Raw genomic sequence first — 18989 nt, forward strand, 5'->3', positions numbered from 1 at the left:
TCATAGGGCAAGGGCTGCCCTAGAGACAAAGGTACTGGTGTTGAGAAGCTGCAGTTCTTCCGGAATGGCGTGTCTAGAGTCCTGATGTTACTGACACCCTGGAGGAGTGCCAGAATGAGGACAGAGCCCTCTCTCCACCAAGCCAGGACCGAACAGCCTCTTCCCGTCCTTCTCCCCCACTCCCAACACCTGGGCACCCTCACACACCTGTAGCTGTGGTGCCCTCTGTAGCCAGAAGGTTTCAGGCTGTTCCTTACGGTAGTCGTGAGGCTGTGAGGGAGAGATACTGAATATCTTGCCCTGAAGCTCCCTCTCTCAACCTCTGGGCCTGCTGCTTTCCCACAGCCTGTCAGGGCCCAGCTGTACAAGTGGGGTGGGATGGGTTCTTACCTTTGTTGGGGCAGGAGGCCCTGATTGCACCAGCTCCTTTCCGTAGTCGTGGTGTGTCACAGACTCGACCTCAGAGTCCTTCCTTGTGGGTTCCTGCTCTGCCTGCACCTCTTTACTACATTGGCCTGGGGGTCATCAAGGCCATTCTCCCCTGATTTTTGTCCTCCCCCTCCCCTTTCCCCTTCACCCAGCCTCTCACCAGATCTGGTGGTGCAAGAACATCTCCAGCATGGCTTCACGCTTCCCTGTGGGAGGTCAGGGAATGGACAGAGTGGGGGAGTCTGGTTAAGAAACAGGCCAAGAAAAAAAAATTGGGGAAAAGGAAGAAAAACTGAGCTTGCCCTTACACTCATCAGACATTCCTCTCTTTTCTTCTCTGCTAGACTCACTCTGGCCCATTCTCTCATGTTTCATACCTCGAATTGGCTGAGAGTGTTTTCCTGGGGGCTGGTATGAGTCTTTCTGGGTGGTGCTGGAGCACATGGGTGACTGTGGCTCCAGGGTCAGCAGTCCCCGGTGTCCGTGCCAGAAAAAGAAACTCTCAGAGCCATCCTGCATGCTTGGGACTTGATCCAGGTGGTTGGTGGCTCTCTGTGGGCCCCAAGTTGAGTGACCATGATATCCTTTCTGGTACCCACCCTCATCAACTGGGGGCAGCCTTCAAGAAAAGGGAGCAGGTTAAAACCTTAATACCTCCTCCGCCCAGTTGTAGAGAAGGCACTGGCCCCGTGGCCGTGTTTCATTGAGAACCTTACTTGTCCCTTCAACCTCAGGGGGCTTCCACAGCCCTCGGGCACCAGGTTCTGAGACTTTCAAAAATTTCCAGGGTTGTTTCTGAGGCTCCCAGTGGCTGTGGTGACACCAGGAGGCATAATTAGGGAGCAGATCTGCCCTGGGTTTTCTGAAGCCTGAAGGAGCAGAGAAGCTGAAACCAGGGCCCTGGCCAGAGCCTGGCCTATGCCTAGAATCAGCGGCAGGACCAGGACCAGTGCCTCGACCAGAGCCGTCGCCAGGACCTTGACCAGAGCCACTGCCAGAACCAGAACTGGAGCCAGGCCCAGGGTCAGAGCTGAAGCCAAGACCAGGGCTAGAGCTGGAACCAGGAACAGGGCCAGAGCTGGAGCCAGGAACAGGACCACGGCTAGAACTAAGGTCATTTGCAGTATAGGGATTCCAAGCAATATGGGAAACAGAGACAGGCTCAAAGCCAAGTCTCCCGTGGCCTATCTTGTGGGTAAATCTGGGTCCAGTGTAGCGCTCCCCAAGAAGACTTTCAGAGGAGGGCTCCATGAGAAGGCTCCGTTCAGAGTAGGGCGCTGGGGTCTTTGTAGATAATGCAGCTGCTTTGGCAGTGGAGGCGGCTGCAGTGGCTGCAGCAGCTGCTGAAGCTTCTGCGGTTGCAGCTTCCAGGGCTGACCTATGACGGCCATCCCAAGAAGGAAAGGGATCCGAAATAGACCCTAGTCCTTCGGAGCTGGGCTGTACGTCTAAAGATCTGAAAAAAAGTGAAAGCGGCAAAGTTGTCAGAAGCGCAGCAAAGCGAGTCTATTAACCTTCCTTGTCCCCTAAGCCTGCAGCCAGAGCTGTGCCTCTCACCGCGACTGTGATCCCTCGGTAGACTCAGTGGTCTCCATCTTCAGACGCCAGCTACCGGGTTGCCATAGAGACGGCAAATCATTCCAGGAGACTGCGCAGAACCAGAGCTGGGCTGACGGGGAGGGTGGGGGTGGAGGCAAGGTCTCTGCGGGGCGGAAGTCTTGCACCTGGCGTAGTTTGGGAAGTCTGCCTTCCGTCCGGCCTCCCTTCCGCTTCAGCCCGGCTTTTACGGTTCCGCTGGCCTAAGGCCTCGCCCTCCATACCTAAGCAGGACTTACTGAGGCTTTCTAAAGGTGGTTCTTTGCATTGAACAGGCACAGAGCTGTTATATCAGATGAAAGCCTACTTGGTAGGTTTTTGCAGGGGCAACAGTAGTTCATTCTCAAAAGTGGGGGCATCTTTTCAAAAATTTTAAGGATGAAAAGACATCAGACAACAGCTTAAAAGCAAAATGGTGAGACATGGGAATTAGTCAAAGGGTAGCGATTTTTTTGGTGATTATTTCTCTTCAATAAAAGGCCTTCACACTGACAATCCTCCTTCCAGCCCCCCTTAGAACATGGCTTGGCATCTGAATTGAGCAAGTCTTGGGATTCAGTCTCTTCCTATTCATTCAGGCTTATTCCTACTGCTACTTTTCTAGAGGCCTGACCCAGGTAGACCATGAGTCCTGAGCTCACAGATATATAGGCAAATGCTCCTTTAACTACAGGATGGGCCTCCTTAGTGTCTCAGACCATAGTCAAGGGTGATCATAGTCTTGAATCAGTTTTCTTTCCTATTTGTGGTATAAATCTTTATATATTTAAGACAGGGATCCAGAATTGAGGGAGAGCAAGTTTATTAGCATTACAGGGTGCCATTTTTCCCCACCCCCATCCAAGCATCCAAGTCTGAGGTCCTTGGTCATTTGGTAGGTTCAACCTGGAGGCCACTGGAGCTGTCGGCCCCCAAGTACGTGAATGTGAAGGTGATACACAGATTGTGCACCCAGCTTCCCATCGTTGATCACTGAAATGGAGCTTGGGTTAGGGGGTCAGGATCATGGGAAAGGTCAAAGAATGAAGATCATACCGAGGAGTAGGTATGAGAATTCATAGGTGAAGGGCTCAAGGGCCAAACGTCACTCACCAAGTCGGTATCCATCTCCCAGCCCCTCAGCCTTTGCTGTCTTCTTGGCCACAAGGAGAAGGTGTCCTAGAAGCTACAGGGAAAGGGGAAGGAGACATGTGGCTTCATTTACAGGGAGCAAACTTTCTAGCTGAGTACAGGGCTCCCCCAGCCAGACCCTGGCCCTTTTCCTCCCACCTGTTGGTCTTCTTCTTCAGCCTGGCTAATGCGAGGAATGGGCTTCTTAGGAATGACGAGAAAGTGCACAGGAGCCTGAGGAGCCACATCACGGAATACGAGACACTGGGAGCAGTGACAGGCCAGAGGCCACCATGTTACTTCAACAGGCTGGATGGTATTTATGAAATTCCTAAGGGGATCCTAAGGGCGCCCCACCTGCTGGTCCTCATACAGAATGTCAGCTGGGAGGCTTCGATCCAGGATCCGGGAGAAGATGGTTGGGGCTGCCCCCCCAGGAGCTGCCTGCTGGGCCTTGGCCACTTCATTCCCATCAGTCACAGCTGCAACTCCTCGGACCTGAAGGTGGGTCAGACACACCCAAGGGAGAAAGCTGGCAATACCTGTCTCATGTACTTAGTTGGGGCTGGCAGAGGCTGGCCATTAACTTCACTGCTTCTAAGAACCTATTAGTGATTCCCACTCAAAGGGAAAGTTCCTCACTTTCAGAGCATCAGCAGCAGAGAGTAGGGCCAGACAGTGCTGGGCCTGGTTAGATAACAGGCAGATTTCACTGTAGGATTCAGCAGTGCAATTGATTCCTGCTCCTAAAGCGTTGAGGAAATCTAGCACGGTTCAGGGGAAAGGATCCAGAATGAGAACCTGGAGGCTTAGGTCCAAGTTCCTATTTTACTATTGAATTACCTTAGATAAATCCCTTCTCTCGGCTTCAAATATAAAGGGGGTGGTTTGCATCATCTCTTAAGACTACTTGGAGCTCTTTCCATTTACTCTCACCTTGTTAATGTTTCCATTTACTTCCATTACTTGTTTTCTGATCTTTAAGCCGTGTTAACTATCTTATCCAGGTTTTAATACAATTACCCTGTTTGACACAAAGGTGTCTGGGTGTCACATCTGACCTCTTACTGTGAATTTTCACTCCAGTCCCCTGAATCGGTGGAGGGTGGAGTTCAGTTGAGTGAACACAACCCCAGCCCCTGGGGATTGAGGGTAGGTAAGTCCCAGTTTCCCAGGGACTGAGAGAAGGCTGAAGTCAGAGATGTCACATTGTGGGGGAAAGGGACGGAATGAATCTGACCCCTTGAGTCGCTCTGGCAAACAGGAAGAAGGGGAGTTAGCGTTAGTGCTCAGTAGAAAGCCAGGAGTCTGACGGGGCAGAAGACTGGCTCTCAGGAGAAAAAGCTCATGTCCCGCAGGGGGCACTGAGGAGCTGCCCAGAGTAGGCGTTCGGTCGGCTGGGAGATAGCAGCAGACGCTGCACTGACCCTGTGTCGACCTCGGTGCCCGGGCCTGTGCAGGGCGTCGTTCATCGCCGGTTCGTTTCTCTCGCGGGGAGGCTTTAAGAGATGCTGCCGTGACCACCAGTCCGACCTCACCGCACAGCCCTGGAGCCTGCACTTCGGGAGGGGCAAGGTTCCCGGCTGGGCGCTCGGGCTCCGGCCCCGCGAGGCCGCAGGGCTGCGCAGGCCGGGGGTAGCCGGGGAGGAACGCGCCCCCCGGCCCTGGAGGGCGTCAGAGCCCGCGGGACCCCTTCCTCACCCCACGGCCACCTCTCACCTGCGCCCCCCGCGGCCCCGCTACCGCCACCGCCCGGCGCGCCACGCAGAGACCGGCGGCCAGCACCGTGGCTGCCGCCATCTTCCCCTCGGCCACGGGAACCGCCCACCCCGGCCAGCGCTCGGGCTCTGCGGCCAGCCGAGGTGGGGAGGCGGGGAGCCGGTGAGCGGCGGCCATTGGCTCCGCCCGCGGCCGGGAGCGAACCCCATCATCCCATTGGGTCACGCTTCTGGGCCCGGCACGCTTCTGGCCACTGGCTCCGCCGCCACGGTAGAGGCGGGATCTTTTCATTCCATTGGCTTCTTGTGCCAACTCGAGGGCGAATTTTCTACTCCTTTGGCTTCGTCCTCTAGTCAGAGTGAAAGTTCCTTTGCGATTGGATCCCCTCGCTAGTTGCGCTGTGAGATAGTTTCTCACTCCATTGGAAGGATTGAGAGACCTGGAGGTGGGATTTTCCTCCAATTGGCTCACAAGACAAGGCCGGCCCAGCTTAGGTTGCGGCTCGGGGGGCGGGGGGTAGTGGGGCTTTTATCGTATTGGCCCCTCCTATTCGGGTCGGGCCCCTACTGGTGGGCTGGGAGGAAGGGGGCGGTGCTCCGTCACCTGCCGCGCCGAGGCTCGGAGGTTGTGGACCCTTTCATTGCCTTGGTTAGGAGGAGGGCGGGGTTCGGAGAGGGGCCGATCCGCGCTTATTGGCCCCAGGAACCACCACTACCCCTGGAATTCCAGGCAGTAGGAGTCCCGGAAGAAAGAGGCGGGTGGAGGTCGCCGGGCGGTTGGCCTGAAGGTGAATGGGCACGGGTTTTGTTTTGTTTTTTAACTGGTGGGATAGATACGCAGCATTTTCCCCACAAGGACAGTTTCAGCCCCTTGACCATTTCAAGGATGTTAACTTACTCATCTGAGGGCAGTTCCTCCTTAGTTTATGTGCTTGTTAAAATATTCCAAGACTAAAGATTCTGCAGTTTGTTATCGGGGCGATTTTTGCATTTGTCTTTTCCTTTTTTTTTTTTTTTTTAACGGGCGGGGACAGGAGCGTCCTGTCTTTGCTGCACGACTAATAAGCAAAGGAATATGTATCCAATGTTCTTTCCTAATCAGAAAAAGTATGGGATACGGTTAGCTCCGTGCCTGGCATTTTCAGTGAGCCGGGCGAGTTTGAAGGACAAGGGAAATGTATTACAGCTAGGTTACAAGTATATTTCGTTCTGCTGGAATATATATTTTTTGACATCAGAAACATAGGGTCACAAAATGCTAATGTACTCACACAAGGAAAGTTTTAGTCTGAGGTTTAACACAGGAGAAAAGTCACCACCGTATCGTTAGTTTTTTGTTTTTGTTTTTGTTTTTAGCACATGGCCTGACATATATAGGTGCTCAATAATTATTTGTGGAATGAATAACATTTGGCGTTTTCTTTCTCTTCCTTTTCCATAATATATAATACATATGTATTACATATTCTTATTCTTCCATTTACAGTCAATTTCCTATATTATTACATAGTTTATGTAAATATACTTTGTAATGGCTGCATAATACTTTCTTGAATGAGCTTATCACAGTAACCATCCTTTATTGACTATTAGCTGAGTTGGTTTTAGTGAGTGGTCATCATGGTGCTAATTGCATAATAACCAGTAATGGGGAATTCTACTTCTGGAGATAGTAATGATTTCTTTTGAATAGCCATATTATTGTTAGAGAGTCCTTTCTCCTCCGAAGGACAGACATTTGACCCTGTGGTTTCCCCCAGGAGTTCTAGCAGTCAAAGTTGCATACCTTTCCTTGGAATAATAGAGGGCCTCCCTAAACGTGAGGAGATGTACACTGGCCTTTTCAGTGCCCTGGAGGCTGCCATTGTCCGTGTGCCTCTGGGACAGCAGCAGCCCCTAGAGCTGCTCTGGCGAAGGGCAAGAGATAAAAGGTGCTGGGAAGAGGAAACCAGCCAGGAGCGGTAGGTGAGTACAGAACACTTTGAAACTGGTTATTTCTTCGGATTCTCATAGAGGCAGGTAGCACAGAGGTTATCCTATTTTATAGATCCAGAAACAGAGGCCCTGAGAGGGAAAGTGACTTGTCTAAGATCACAGAGCTCATTAGTGTCAGAAACTCCTATTCCCCATAAGAATCACCAATGGGCTTCCTAGTCACTCCCCAACACTCACTGATTCTGGCCCCTAGCCCACAGTCTTCTCCACTCCAGGCTCTTGTGATCACTTGCAGCTGCTCTCATCTGAAAGCTGCAGCACTCTGTGCGTTCTGGCCACTGTCTCCTGTACTTTGATCCCTACCACTACGTCTGCTACTGGACCTAATGAGACTTCTGTTCCTTTGACTGTTCCATTTTTTAATCTGTCAATTGCTTCCTGGCTTCACTTTCCTATTTGTATGGTCAGCTCCCTCCACATCCTCAAGCCCTCTTTTGCATTATTTTCCTGATCATCCTCCCTGATACCCTTCCCGTCACCACCCATTAATCTAAATATTTTGCTTCTCTGCTTCTCTAACTAGGTTCCTGCTTCCAACTATACCTGAATCCCTAACTGCCCACCGATCAGCTTTTTCTCCAGTTTCCCTCATTAGCCTTCCCAAACCTTCACCTCTCTTCCTGTCTCCTACCCCCCACTCTTATCCCTCTCCTCCCCCACCAGCAACTGACCTTGTCTCCTACTTCACTGGGGAACTTCCACCAGATCCTACTCCGTGCAGCTCAGTGAAGGCCCCATCCTTCCTTCCATCCTTTCTTCCATCCTCCTTCCTCCTCCTCCTGGTCTCAAGAAGTGGTGTTTTTCCTGTCCAGAGTGAATCCCTTCACTTCCACCTTCACCCCATCCTCTCCTTCCATCTCTGGGATGTGGCTTCACCAGGCATCTCTCTTTCTCTTCTGTATCCTTCAAGGTCTTTTTCTCTACTGGCCCCTCCCTTTTTCCTAAATACAAAATGCTTCCCTGACCCCACATCCCCCTGTAGATATTATCTGACTTCTTCCCTGCTCTTTTCATCTAAGTTTCTTAAAGAAATTCCTTCACACTCACTGCTGTTTGGTCCGCTGCACCACTGAAGCTGCACCCTCTGAAGTCACCAAAGACCTTCTGATCTCAAAATCCGATGGACACTCTTCAGTCTTTGTCTTACTGGAGCCCCTACCTGTGTCTAACGTCACCGCTCCTTCTTGAAATCCCCTCCCTCCTTGGCTTCCTTGAAGCCACTCTCTCCTCCTGATGCCAGAGCTAGCAGTTTGAACGTGGGTGCAGTGGAAGCAGATGGCTGGATCCAGCCTCTCTCCTGCCTGGTGGCTCTCTCTCACCCTCTGTGGGTGCCAACTCCAAGGTCCTACCTTGTGTCTACCCCGGGCCGGTCTCTATCTGCCTCATACAGAGCCAGCCAGATTCCAGTGGCTTTCCCTTTATTGCTGATCTGGGCCAGGCTCACAGAGGCCTGCACCTGGTGTTGACAGTGTCTGTCCCTGGAGGAGGGAAGAGCAGGGGTGAAAGGGTCAGGTACAGGGGTCAGATATGGGGCCAGGCTGGACACTGCATGGGCTAGGGAGCCCAGGGGGAGCTGGGATGGCCAGAGGGCCCCAGGGTGGGAGCTGGGATGGCCAGAGGGCCCCTTCTTGTGGAGGGCCTCGAAGTCAGAGTTGTTGATGATGGCTTCTCGGAGGGTAGGCATCTCTGCGAAAGGTACATAATCTGCTCCTGGGGGTGGAAACCAGTGCGGGTATGGGATGAAGGAGGGAGGGGTGAAGTAGTCCTGGATGGGATGGTGGAGGGCAGGAGTGCCTTCCTGCCTGGCCTTTTTATTACAGACCCTGGAGTGGGCCCCTACCCCAGGTTTCCCCCTCACCGTGAGGCCTCCCTCCTCGCTGCGGGGTCTCCTCAGTCTCAAAGTCTCATGTTCTTCCCAGCGCCAGTCACAGGCCGCACAGAGGAAATTAGACTCAAAGCAGTTGCACCAACAGCCTGGGGCAAGGGGGCAGCCAAGAAAAGTATAGGGTACTGGGGCTTCCCCAGGGGCTGACTACATTCTCATCTCTTCCTCACCAACCACAAGCCCAAGTCTCTCCTCCCAGCTCCCCATCTGCATCCCCAAACTATTTGCAACCTATCCCGACCCATGCCCATCCCTGCACTCCCCTTGCTCTGGAAGGTACCTTTGACCCTGCAGGAATGGGACCTGGTAGCTGCGTGGTCTTCATGGCTGTGTTTGCAGTGACATTGGGCTCTCCAAGCCCTGGGGTCAAAGGTGGCCCGCCTCTTGAGCCAGAACTAACCCACCTCCTCTGGGCGTGACGGGATAAAGCAGAACATGAGGCAGCGGCACTGGCCCACATTGCAGGGCACGGATATGTCTGTGAGGAGGGGGATGGATGGTAGGGTTAGACCAGCACCTGACAGGGCCTGGCTTTCCCATGTCAACCCCCTCCCCCAAACAAACACACACACACACACACACACTTGCTCTCATACATCCCAACACATGACAGAGGACAGTTATCACTCCACACCTGAGATGATCTGGTGCTCTCTCAACAAGTGTCCACAAAAGCACTTGGACTTATCCCCAATCCGGAAACAGTCCCATAGATAATGGGGGCAGCGCCAGCCAATATAGAGACCTGGGTGTGGAGGGATTGAGTAATAAGGAAAAGTAAGGAGAAAAAATAGCCTAAGCTCCCCCCAGGGCGTTCTCAGCTCTCCCCCATGTGTATCTATCTCTACCCACGAGTCCTCATCCCTACCCCTTTAGACTTCTTTCTTCAACGTTTGCTCATCGCCCCACAAGTGTCTTCAGATCCCTCCCCACCCTAGGATCCATTCCACCTGTGTCAGCCTGTCAGAGGGAACAGAAGATGGTCTTCAGTGCCGAGCAGGAAGATTATATGTAAAATTTTGTTTGACGATGAACATGTATCTCGCTGAGTTCTCTGTGACTGTGGGATTCTCATCTCCTCCCCTCCCAGCATTAGAGTCCACCTTTGTTCTGTTTCATTGAAGTGTCTAAGGTGAGGGAAAGGGAAGATGATGGGCCAGGTGCAGAGTAGATGGTGGGGACTGGCTCCTAAGGAGCGTAGTATTGAAGGGACCTGAAGAGGAGGAGGAGGGTGGGCAGCCCTGGTGCCAGGAGGTAGGAGGAGGGTTTCTCTCACTTCTCCAGGTTGGCACCTTCATACTTCCCTTCTGCGTTCCTGGTGTTACTGAACTAATACCCTCTGTGAACTTGAGAAGGGCTGCCTATGGCTCTCCAAGGGTCAGGAGAAAGGGGGAGGCCAGAAGTCATGAGTGGTGAAAAGCAAAAATATAAGTTTGTGAGGCTAAGAAAGGAGGCATGGAAAGGAAGGTGAGACTAAGACGTATCCCTGAGAGCAGGCACCAGCAAGAGGCCACCACCCTTGAGATCTGAAACTGTCTGGCTTCACGGTCAGTCTCACCACAAGGCAAGGGTGGTGCTGAGTAAATGTGGGAGGAGAACCAGAGCATTTCCCACTCAGAGTTTCTCATCCTCTGTGAGAGCTGAGAGTATCCCAACTTCAAGCCAAGAGTCCTGAGTTCCCAAGGAGTGGGGCCTTTAGCTCTAGGACTCTTATTCCCATTTAAAGTTTCCAGTGAACTGTCACCTCCACCAGAAAGTTGTCCCTGACTTCCCCTGTCTGTCTAGGGGCCCTTCCTCTTGCCTTCTGTGGCTCTCATTCTACTCCTATCACAGTACAATGCATTATAATGGACTGTTCACTTGTATTCTCGTTAGACCGTGAGTTCCTTCAAGGAAGGGTCAGTCTTTTCATCGATGTCCTAACACAGGACCTGGCACAGAATAGGTGCTCAGAGAATATAGATGCTTGACTGAATAAGTGAGTGAGCAAATTCCTTTAGGAGGGAAGAGAGACTCCATATTCCAGGCAAAGCCCTGAAATTCCATAAGGAGAATGAGAAAGAGTTAGTGTCCTCTGGTCTTTGACTCTGGCCAGGACCACAATCCACAATTCTGTGCCTGTCAAACTAGATTTTCTTGTCTTTCCCCTGGTCTCTTAGGATCTTAAGCCTGTCCAGATGTGGCTTTTGGCTTTGATGCTTCTGACTTGATACTGCCAGCCTGTGGTATTAGTGCCCCATTACAACAGGGAAGCTTGGTTCAAAGGGCATATTTTAGGCCGAGTCACAATGCGGGTGGGCAGGGGCCAGGATTCCACTAGAGGAATTCTGAACTCTGTTCAGAGTAGCAGGATACAGTGCAGGAACAGGTGAGGTGCAGAGGTGAACAAGTGTTAGTGCCCATGGATCAAGGCCTAGCCTGAGGGCCTGGGAGAGTCAAATTTAAGCACTGATGTGGGAGTCATTGCCCACCTTTCAGGTGAAGAAGACTGAAGTTTGAACCAGGGGAATGGCAGTTATACCTCAGACACTACTTGAGGGGGCTGCAGTGATGACAGCCTTTTTTTTTTTTTTTTTTTTTTTTAACTTTTGGCCACACCGTGCAGCATGCGGGATCTTAGTTCCCTGACCAGGGATTGAACCCTGCATTGGAAGTGCAGAGTCTTAACCACTGGACCACCAGGGAATTCCCCACGACAGCCTTTTAATGGAGTTCCACCACGGGGACTAAGGCCTTTTGCCATATCAGAGCAACAAGTCACCTGGAAACTGTCCAGGGTCCTGGGCCATCTCTGCCTTAGGATCTGTTTGGTGCAGGGTATCTGAGCCTTCGTTCAGCCACCTGTTCCTGCCTGGCTTTATATGAATATCCCCACTTTTTGTCTGCATCCATCCTCATCTACCTTGGCCTACCTGCCTGCTCCCCTCCCAGATTCCAGGCAGGTGGCATTGCCATTTCCACAAGGGCTATCCATTGAACGGGCAGGTTCCTAGATCCTGTTGGATGGGAGGATGGCCATGGGCCTGTCACCAGCCCCTGAAAGGCTGCCTGGGCTCACCTGTTTGGATGGCATTCAGGGCTGCCTCCTTCTCCCACTGGAAAAGATAATTCACCTGAGCACCAAACTTCCCTTTGTGCATTGCCTTAGTCACTTCCACCAGGTCTGCCTGCTCAGCAGGGACCACTGGGTGGACGGTGTAACCTGGGGAGGAAGGGGCTGAGTAATTAAGGGGAAGCGAGGAGGCCCTAAAACTAAGAGAAGGGGCCAGGTCAGAGAGTAACTCAATCTCCTCCTCCTGGGGCAGGTCAAAGACAGTGATGAGAAAGGGGGAAAGGGCAGGAGCAATTACGGCTGACTCCTTTCTTCCCTTTCTTCTTGCCCAGCTGGTGTTCAGGCTGAGCTGCGTGAGCGGTGCTGTCAGTGGCATCGACCCCTTTCTCTCCCTCTTCTTCCTCTTCCCCATCTTTTGCAGATGTGTCCAGGTGGACCTGGGCTGGAAGGCCCGAAAGGGAGTGCTTTGGAACGCTCTCAGATTCAGAGGTCTGGATAGACCTCCTTGTCCATGAGCCTTCACTGGAGGAAGACTCAGAGAAGGCTTCCTTCAGGTAATCAGAGGAAGACACAGAGACACAGTTTAGTGATGAGGTCTGAAAAGTAAGGTGTTTCTCTGGGACCTTGGAGATGTGAGTCTCCAGCTGGGTCTCGGGGTAGGGGTCTCCAAAGGGACCTCAGAGGCAGAGTGTTCTAAAGGAATCTCAGAGATGGAAGGCTCCAAAGGGGTTTCAGAGCTGTGGGTCTCTAAGGAATCTGGGAAATGGATGGCACCATATGAGATTCAGAGGCAAGGAGCTCTAAAGGGGTTTCAGAGAGGGCAGGCTCTAAGGGGATTTCAGGGATAGTGGGCTCCTGTGAGTCCTCAGCAGAGGGGTCCTTTGAAGAAAGGCTCTCTTCCGCATCCATGGTGGTATGAGGCTCTTCTGTGACCTTGTCTGCTTCCATCTAGTGGTAGAATAGGGTACATGTTTCATTAGGTTGGGATTGGAGGGTCTCAAGTCAGGATTCACAGGGGGCTATGGAATTAGGATAAAGTTTTCAGTGTACCTGAGATATAAGGGGGAAGCCAGATGAGCTCTGGGCCAGGGTATGGTGCTAGGAGCTTCACCCATGTGCCTAGACCCCATATCGCATACTGAAAGGCTGAAGCAGTCAGAATCCCATCAGTAGATGGTAGCAGAGGAGGGGTCCTAACATAGCATCTTGGCTGGTCCAAGAGCAGGGTTCTGGGCATAACTTAGGACCATGGAGGTCAGGCTTTGGAGTTCTAGAGACTGGGAAGACCAAGCCAAAGTGGGGGTTTGCTCCCAAGAGTGCAGGAGGATGCCATGACCACAGTCTAGTTTTGTCTAGGGACCCCTCCCCCACCCCTTGGTGATGTCATTAATGTTCAAGGCTTCAGCTACTTCCAGCTGTATGCTGATGACACCTGATGACTCCTAAATCCATATTTCCAGCTCAGACCTTTTTAAACCCCTGTACTTCACAGTCATACCCAACTGTCTGCTGGACATTGCTAAATGGATGTCCCACAGGGCATCAAAACTGAACTCTGAGAATTATCCTAGAATTCTCCTTTCCCCTCAGCCTACATCTTAAAATGGGCACCAAGGACTATATTTCCTATCTTCTAAATATTCCCCAAATCCATTCTCTCTTCTCCTTTCTCTCCAATTTTGTTCAAGTTCTCATCATTTTCTACCTGGATTATGTGATAACTTTGCCCCTCTGCTGCCTTCCCCAGCATATTAATCCACTTTCCCATTCTTTCATTGATTTAGGTAACTTTTACAAAGAGCCTAATCTTAACACTTTTACTCAGGTACTGGACTCAGTTGAAAGAATCTGGGAAGAAGACAGGTTAACCAAAATGACAATACCAATGAGTTGGTGTTGTGCTGGGGTAAGCCCAGGATGCTGTGGGGAGTGGGGTGTGCCTAATTTATCTTGGAAGGATGTCTAAAAGGGGTCAGTCCACCTTAATGACCCAGGCGAGACTTTTCTAAAATGCAAACCCAACAACGGCATTCCCTTGCTTAAAAATTAACACTCAGTGACTCAGCCTAAGTATTAGGTCCAAATTTCTTGGCCCTGACATTCAAGGCCTGTCATCATTTGCAACACTGCCTAAGGATTCCAGCCTTACCTTCCCCTGGTCTCTACCTTTGTCCATGCTCCAGAAATACTATATTTATCATTTCGTAAATTCATCAGGGCCCTTCCAAAGGGAAGTTTGTGTCAGAAAGCAGGGGGAGAGTAGGATGATGGGAAGGAAGATGGCCAGACATTCAGCAAGAGGATAAAGGGGCTTGAGGGTGAAGAACCAGAGGATAGGAGGAGAGGAAAGGGAAAAGGGGAGGAGGGAACTGAGTGGAGAAACATGGGGGAGGGAGAGAATAAGGATGAAAAGTAGAGAATGGGAGGGGGTTGGACTGAGGTGGGAAGGGACAGGAAGGTATTAGGAGGGACTGGAACGAGGATTTGGAAGAGGGGCCTTTTGAGAGACTACATACCTCTGGGCTTTGTCTCGGCTGTTACAAGTCCTTAGGTCAGGAACTTGTCTGTAGCCGGGAAGGGGAAGTATTGGCCCCGAGGGAGAGAAGGCGCTTGAGGTTGTGGACGAGCCCTGGCTGCAGGTGCTGTGTGCTGAGAGGCCTTGCCTGCAAGTCACAACTTGAGGAGGGGACTTTGACACCTGCAGAAAATCGCAAAGGAGCTCTGGCCAGTTCTGAAGAAGGGTGGGAGGGGGAGGGACGAGAGGATCCAGGGCCGATGAGGAAGGGGCTTGACTGAAGCCTCTGGAACCCTGGCCGGGAGTGGAGGATCCGTCACCAGGGCAACCGGAATGCCTAGTAGTCTCCGTGGCAACAGTAGTCTGGTCACCTCCTCGGTGAGTGAGGTCTCCTGAGGGGTCTGCATTTGACCCGGAGGGGACAAACCTAGAGGGTCACTTCTTTTAATGGGGTTTTGCCGGATCTCTGTGAGTGGTTTTGCGGGATCTTTGTAAGACTCTGTGAGGGTCTCTGGGTAGGGTCTGCAGATATCTGTGGGGACGTCCGTGGGTGTCTGGGTTTATGAAGGCCTCTGTAGGGTTCCTATGAGATGTCTGTGGGGTGGTCAGTGGGGGCTGTGAGAATCTGATGGGGGCATCTGGGCTCCGCGGTTGGGGAGAGAAAGGCGGGGACTCTGGTAGCTGGAGCTGGGGCGGAGTCTGTCGTCGAGCCCGGCAGGGCCAAGTTAGAGACCAATAGAATAGGGCCGGGGGCGGGCTTTAGTAAGAAGGACCAATCGAACTAATCGGGGGGCGGAGCGTCATACGACGTTAGGCTGAGGCCGCCGCCGCGGGGCCTGGTTATCGCCCGTCCAGCGCAGCCCGGAGTCGCCCAGACCTGAACTCCTACCGAGGTCCCCGGCCTGGCCCCAGCAGGCTCGACCCCGGCCCCGGGCCCGCGAGGACACCGGAGGTCACCCCCCGGGGGTGGGAGCGGAGCCGCGGGTCAGCTCTGCGAGCGCCCGCGCTGGCCTGTCCGGCCCCGCCCCTGCCCCGGGCCATGGCCCAGTCCTTGTCCCGGTCCCTTTTCCTATCCCGATTCGGGCCTTGGCCCCCGACCCCGCCCTCGCCCCGCTTTCCACATAGGTTCCAGCTACGGCCTGGGTCCCAGCGAATGCCCAGATCCGGGTCCCAGCTCAGGCCCCCACTCCAGTCCCTGGCCTGGCCCCCATCCCAGCGCCTGCCCCTGTTTCACCTCCTTTCCCAAATCCCAGCCCAGCCCTTGTCCCAGACCCATTCTCAAAATTTGCTTAAGCCCGGGGCCCAACCCTTGCCCCTCGTCCAGTCCCCATCACAGTCCCTCCTTCCATCACATCCCCTACCCTTGCATAAGTCCCAGTGCCCAGCCCAGCCCAACTCTTTATCCCAGTCTTTGCCCTCATCTCTGTGTTTACCCAGGTCTCTCCCACTACCCAGCCCTCTCTTTCATACCCTGCCCCTCTCCCAGCCTCGACTCAGGTTTGGGCTCCAGCTGCCGTCAGCCTTACTGCTGCTGTTGCTGTTGTCTTTCCTTGGCCCAGGGGCTGGTGAGTGCAGAAGCAGGAAAGACCGAGGCAGGGATGGGGTTCTGGCAGGGAGGGGTGGACTGGAGGGATTCAGGAGAGGTGGGACCTGGGCAACTAGATCACTGGGGAAGAAGTGGAGAGAAATAAGAAGTCTTGCATAATTGAGAGGAATTGGCAGGGTCAGAAGAGTGGTAGCTGTGGGCTTGAGGCTCAGCAGGTGGCTGACAGAGACTGAAAGGCTTCCTTTTTTGCGGTCCATCTGGACTCCACTCTGACTCTTGTTTTTCCAAGAAAGTCTTGAGTGCTTTGCACGTGCTCATGAAGTTTGGTGGGGGAGACATAGTCCCTCAGCAGAGAGCCTCTAGTCCAGTGTGGGAAGATCTGGCCTAAACCTTTGAGGAACTGGGCATGCCTTAAAACAGGGTTAAGAAAGCAGTTTTGAAAATAACATGTAGCAAATAACAAAAAAACATGGGCATGGGTTAGTTGCCATTATAATGAGTTTTCTTCTTGTAACGAGTTTCATTCATTGGAGTTTCATTCCAAATAAGCTTGATTTGCTTAGGAATAATTCCTGACACTTTTAAAGCAGGGTTGAAACTCGGAGACTATTTTACAGATGGGGAAACTGAGGCTCAGCAAGAGATCAATTTGCCCAAGATCATACAGCTTGTCAGTGGCAGTGTGGGGCTAGAAAAAGATTTCCTCATTCCTACCCCATACTGGTGTTTTTTGTTTTAGTTTCTGTTTTTTATTTTCATTGCAATATGTGCTCAGTAGGAAAACAGATCCAAGTGCAGAAAGGCTCAAAGCACAACCTGTCCTCTCCCCTGTCTTCCCACAAGGGGGCTTCATCCACAAACTATCCTCACTTGTCAGTTGTCAGCCCAGGGCCACCATCCAGTGAGGAAGTGATTCAGACAGGAGAGGGAGATACCCAACTTCCTAATGGGTGGAATGTGGGAGGGTGAGGGGGTCCTGGCCATAGGATATGTGCTGTAAAGATGGCCCCATAATAAAGAGTCATCATGGCCCCAACCCCCAGCCATCTCTGGCGGGTGGCACTCTAGAGGTGATGGGGATGTGCTTGAGGAAGTCTTTGGCAATAACAAGTAGCAGAGCAGCTGGGGGTGGAGGGGCTGCGTTTCAGTGAGCTCTGGGGCCCTTGTTCAGTGTACAAGCTTGAGGAGATCAATGCACACCAAAGGTCACTGCCCCTGCAGAGATGTGCAAGCTCTATGTGGATGCACACTGGTATCTGGGCACTTATGCGTCTGTGTGTGTACCTGAGGGATCTGTGGGAATGCTGGGCATGTGCAGTGTGTGTATATGCTTGTGTGTTGGTAAGTGTAGGCGCATGTCTGCTGTGTGCATGTGAGCCTGTGTGTCCTTAGTGCCTGTGTTACTGTGGGAGGGGGAGGTACATGTTGTGGCCCATGCATGTTCCTCTTTAGCTCTTCTTGCCCCTCCTGCAGACAGATCACTGAAGCGTCACCTCCAAGTGGATAGTTCCCTGTTGGAGGCAGTGTTGGGTGCCTCCCACAACATACATGAGTAATCCATCTGCCCCCAGCCAGATTCCTTGAGGGGCTCAGTGTTGGTTACTGCTCAGTGTTGATTACTGCTGCTGGTAGATCAGGCACTCAGCAGAGGCAGAAGGCAGGTCAGTTTTTCAGTTTGGGTGAGGGGGAGTCCATTCTGTCAAGCCCAATTCATAGCTTCTATCCCTGCCACCCCAGCATCTTTGTTCATGAGCCCATTGAGCAGACACTGGGCTGACTAAGAGAGGAGGGTGATTGACAGCCACAGAGCTGTAGAAAGTTGAAAGATGTGGATTAAAGCATGATTGCCCAGAAGCAGTTTCTGGTGCTTTGGGAGGATTATAATGAGGGTGAAAATGAGCACTGACTAGGTCCCACAGCAGGCAGGGCTGCCCTGAGTGCTGTTACTAGTCACTGGCCTGCAGGGGTGCTCTGTGACCTGGTGGTGATGAGAGGTTTCACCTGAGGAGAGACTAGCACTGTCACAGGACCGTGATGGCACAGTCGGTCTCAACAAATCCTTGCGTCTTTTCCTTGGGCTTGTCTGACTGCAGTTGCATAACCCAGGCATGCCTTGCCATTACAAGAAATAGCCTTTTGTTCTACTGAGTGCTGTCACTAGAAGGGCCAGCCTCAGCCCGTGTGTATGCATGCGTGCGTGTGTGTGTGTGTGTGTGTGTGTGTGTGTGTGTGTTTCAGGGGGTGATGGAGAATCACTCTAGCCTCACCTGGAAGCACTGGCGCATCCAAGGCAGGTTCATCTGAGCTTGGTTAGGGCCTTACTTGTGCTTCCTCTGGGACACAGCTCTGTAGGTCCTGGTGAAACCCAAAACCAAAGCTTGGAGTGAATGGGGCTGTGGATGCTTTCTCAAACATCTGCCCTCTAGGCTCCTCCCAGCATCCCCAGCTTCTTTTACTCCCTTTTCCCACCAGGCTGTTCTGTGACTTCTGTAGCCCCTAGCCACTTCAGGGTGGCTTAACTAGTCCCCCAGTTCTCCAGGCCATGCCATGTTCCTTTAATCACAGGGCTCTTTGTGCACGTCTGTCTGTTGTTTCCTAAAGGTCATTAGCTGCTTTCATCACCAGCTCTCTGAGAATCTGCACTGGGGGCCTGGCCAGCATTTCTTCTAACAGTAGCAATGACCCATCTGATGACCCATACCTGGTACCAGCTCTGAGGAGAAGGAGCCCTTCCCTAATTCCAGCAGGGGGTGCTCCACTGCTCTGCTTTCCTGTAACAATAGTATGCGGGCCATTCAGCTCTTAGCTTTCTGCCTCCCAGTTGTCACAGCCAGGGCTCCTAGGAAACCTTTCTTCCTCATCCCTTGGTTCATTTCCCTTCACCCCTCTTTGATACATCACCACTGCCCTGTGAGTGCTGCTCTGTGAGCCTCTCTGGTTCCTGAGCAGTGCTCAGCTTGCAAGGTGGCAGGCCTTCCTTGTTGACAGTTGAGAGTGACCATGTGGCCTGAACTGCACAGACTATTCCTTGGGTATAACCGTAGCTTTTGAAGAGCACAGGCCAGTCTAGGGCTAGTGACCTCCACCTATATAGGACGGCTCTCTGCAGGGTGACTCAAGGTTGCTGAAGTTCAGTAGGGCCA

General features: G+C 52.4%; 4 protein-coding genes across 14 annotated transcripts in view; 1 reads left to right on the plus strand and 3 right to left on the minus strand.

Annotated features, from left to right (window-relative positions):
* Positions 1-216: 216 nt before the first annotated feature.
* Positions 217-2052, minus strand: SPAG8 (sperm associated antigen 8). Its single transcript, XM_060100810.1, has 5 exons — positions 1987-2052; positions 1084-1885; positions 807-981; positions 590-635; positions 217-505 (listed from the first exon to the last, which is right to left on the minus strand). The coding sequence occupies exons 1-5, from the start codon at positions 2022-2024 to the stop codon at positions 316-318; spliced, it is 1251 nt and encodes a 416-aa protein (XP_059956793.1). The 5' UTR covers positions 2025-2052; the 3' UTR covers positions 217-315.
* Positions 2053-2810: 758 nt separating this feature from the next.
* HINT2 (histidine triad nucleotide binding protein 2) lies at positions 2811-5177 on the minus strand. 3 transcript variants are annotated; one of them, XM_060101040.1, is made up of 6 exons: positions 4855-5173; positions 4563-4634; positions 3493-3633; positions 3295-3399; positions 3118-3190; positions 2811-2997 (listed from the first exon to the last, which is right to left on the minus strand). In XM_060101040.1, the coding sequence occupies exons 1-6, from the start codon at positions 5143-5145 to the stop codon at positions 2906-2908; spliced, it is 774 nt and encodes a 257-aa protein (XP_059957023.1). In that variant the 5' UTR covers positions 5146-5173; the 3' UTR covers positions 2811-2905. The 3 variants fall into 3 exon arrangements, with proteins under 3 accessions (XP_059957023.1, XP_059957024.1, XP_059957025.1); XM_060101042.1 differs by having other exon boundaries at positions 2924-3008; positions 4855-5177; XM_060101041.1 differs by lacking the exon at positions 4563-4634 and having other exon boundaries at positions 4855-5170.
* Positions 5178-8193: 3016 nt separating this feature from the next.
* On the minus strand, positions 8194-14371 carry FAM221B (family with sequence similarity 221 member B). The gene is given in 10 exon segments (XM_060100461.1): positions 8194-8558; positions 8707-8751; positions 8754-8822; positions 9014-9211; positions 9368-9478; positions 11792-11935; positions 12114-12440; positions 12443-12535; positions 12538-12733; positions 14302-14371. Coding segments are annotated over 9 exon segments (1548 nt in total). The 5' UTR covers positions 14302-14371.
* Positions 14372-15130: 759 nt separating this feature from the next.
* Positions 15131-18989, plus strand: part of TMEM8B (transmembrane protein 8B) — a 131803-nt gene continuing 127944 nt past the window's right edge. For 6 of the 9 annotated variants that reach the window (XR_009532761.1, XM_060100817.1, XM_060100819.1 and 3 more), the window contains exon 1: positions 15135-15865. Coding sequence is in view for 5 of the 9 variants with exons in the window: in XM_060100817.1 (XP_059956800.1) it covers positions 15340-15865 (526 nt within the window). In the remaining 4 variants the exon portion in view is untranslated. Of the gene's footprint in view, positions 15866-18989 lie in introns of all 9 variants that reach the window. The other 3 variants (XM_060100825.1, XM_060100822.1, XM_060100824.1) reach the window with 3 other exon arrangements.

Source organism: Mesoplodon densirostris, chromosome 6 (assembly GCF_025265405.1).
Source record: "Mesoplodon densirostris isolate mMesDen1 chromosome 6, mMesDen1 primary haplotype, whole genome shotgun sequence".
In the NCBI taxonomy this organism is placed as follows: Eukaryota; Metazoa; Chordata; class Mammalia; order Artiodactyla; family Ziphiidae; genus Mesoplodon; species Mesoplodon densirostris.

Coding starts and splice junctions, on each gene's coding strand:
- SPAG8 (XM_060100810.1), bottom strand. CDS start 2,024: ATGGAGACCACTGAGTCTACCGAGGGATCACAGTCGCG. Junction 636..806: donor ACACTCTCAGCCAATTCGAG/GTATGAAACATG, acceptor GACCTCCCACAG/GGAAGCGTGAAGCCATGCTG. Junction 506..589: donor TTCTTGCACCACCAGATCTG/GTGAGAGGCTGG, acceptor AGGCCAATGTAG/TAAAGAGGTGCAGGCAGAGC.
- HINT2 (XM_060101040.1), bottom strand. CDS start 5,145: ATGAAAAGATCCCGCCTCTACCGTGGCGGCGGAGCCAGTGGCCAGAAG. Junction 4,635..4,854: donor CGGGGCCGCGGGGGGCGCAG/GTGAGAGGTGGC, acceptor CATCTCTTAAAG/CCTCCCCGCGAGAGAAACGA. Junction 2,998..3,117: donor GGGAGATGGATACCGACTTG/GTGAGTGACGTT, acceptor GCTCCATTTCAG/TGATCAACGATGGGAAGCTG.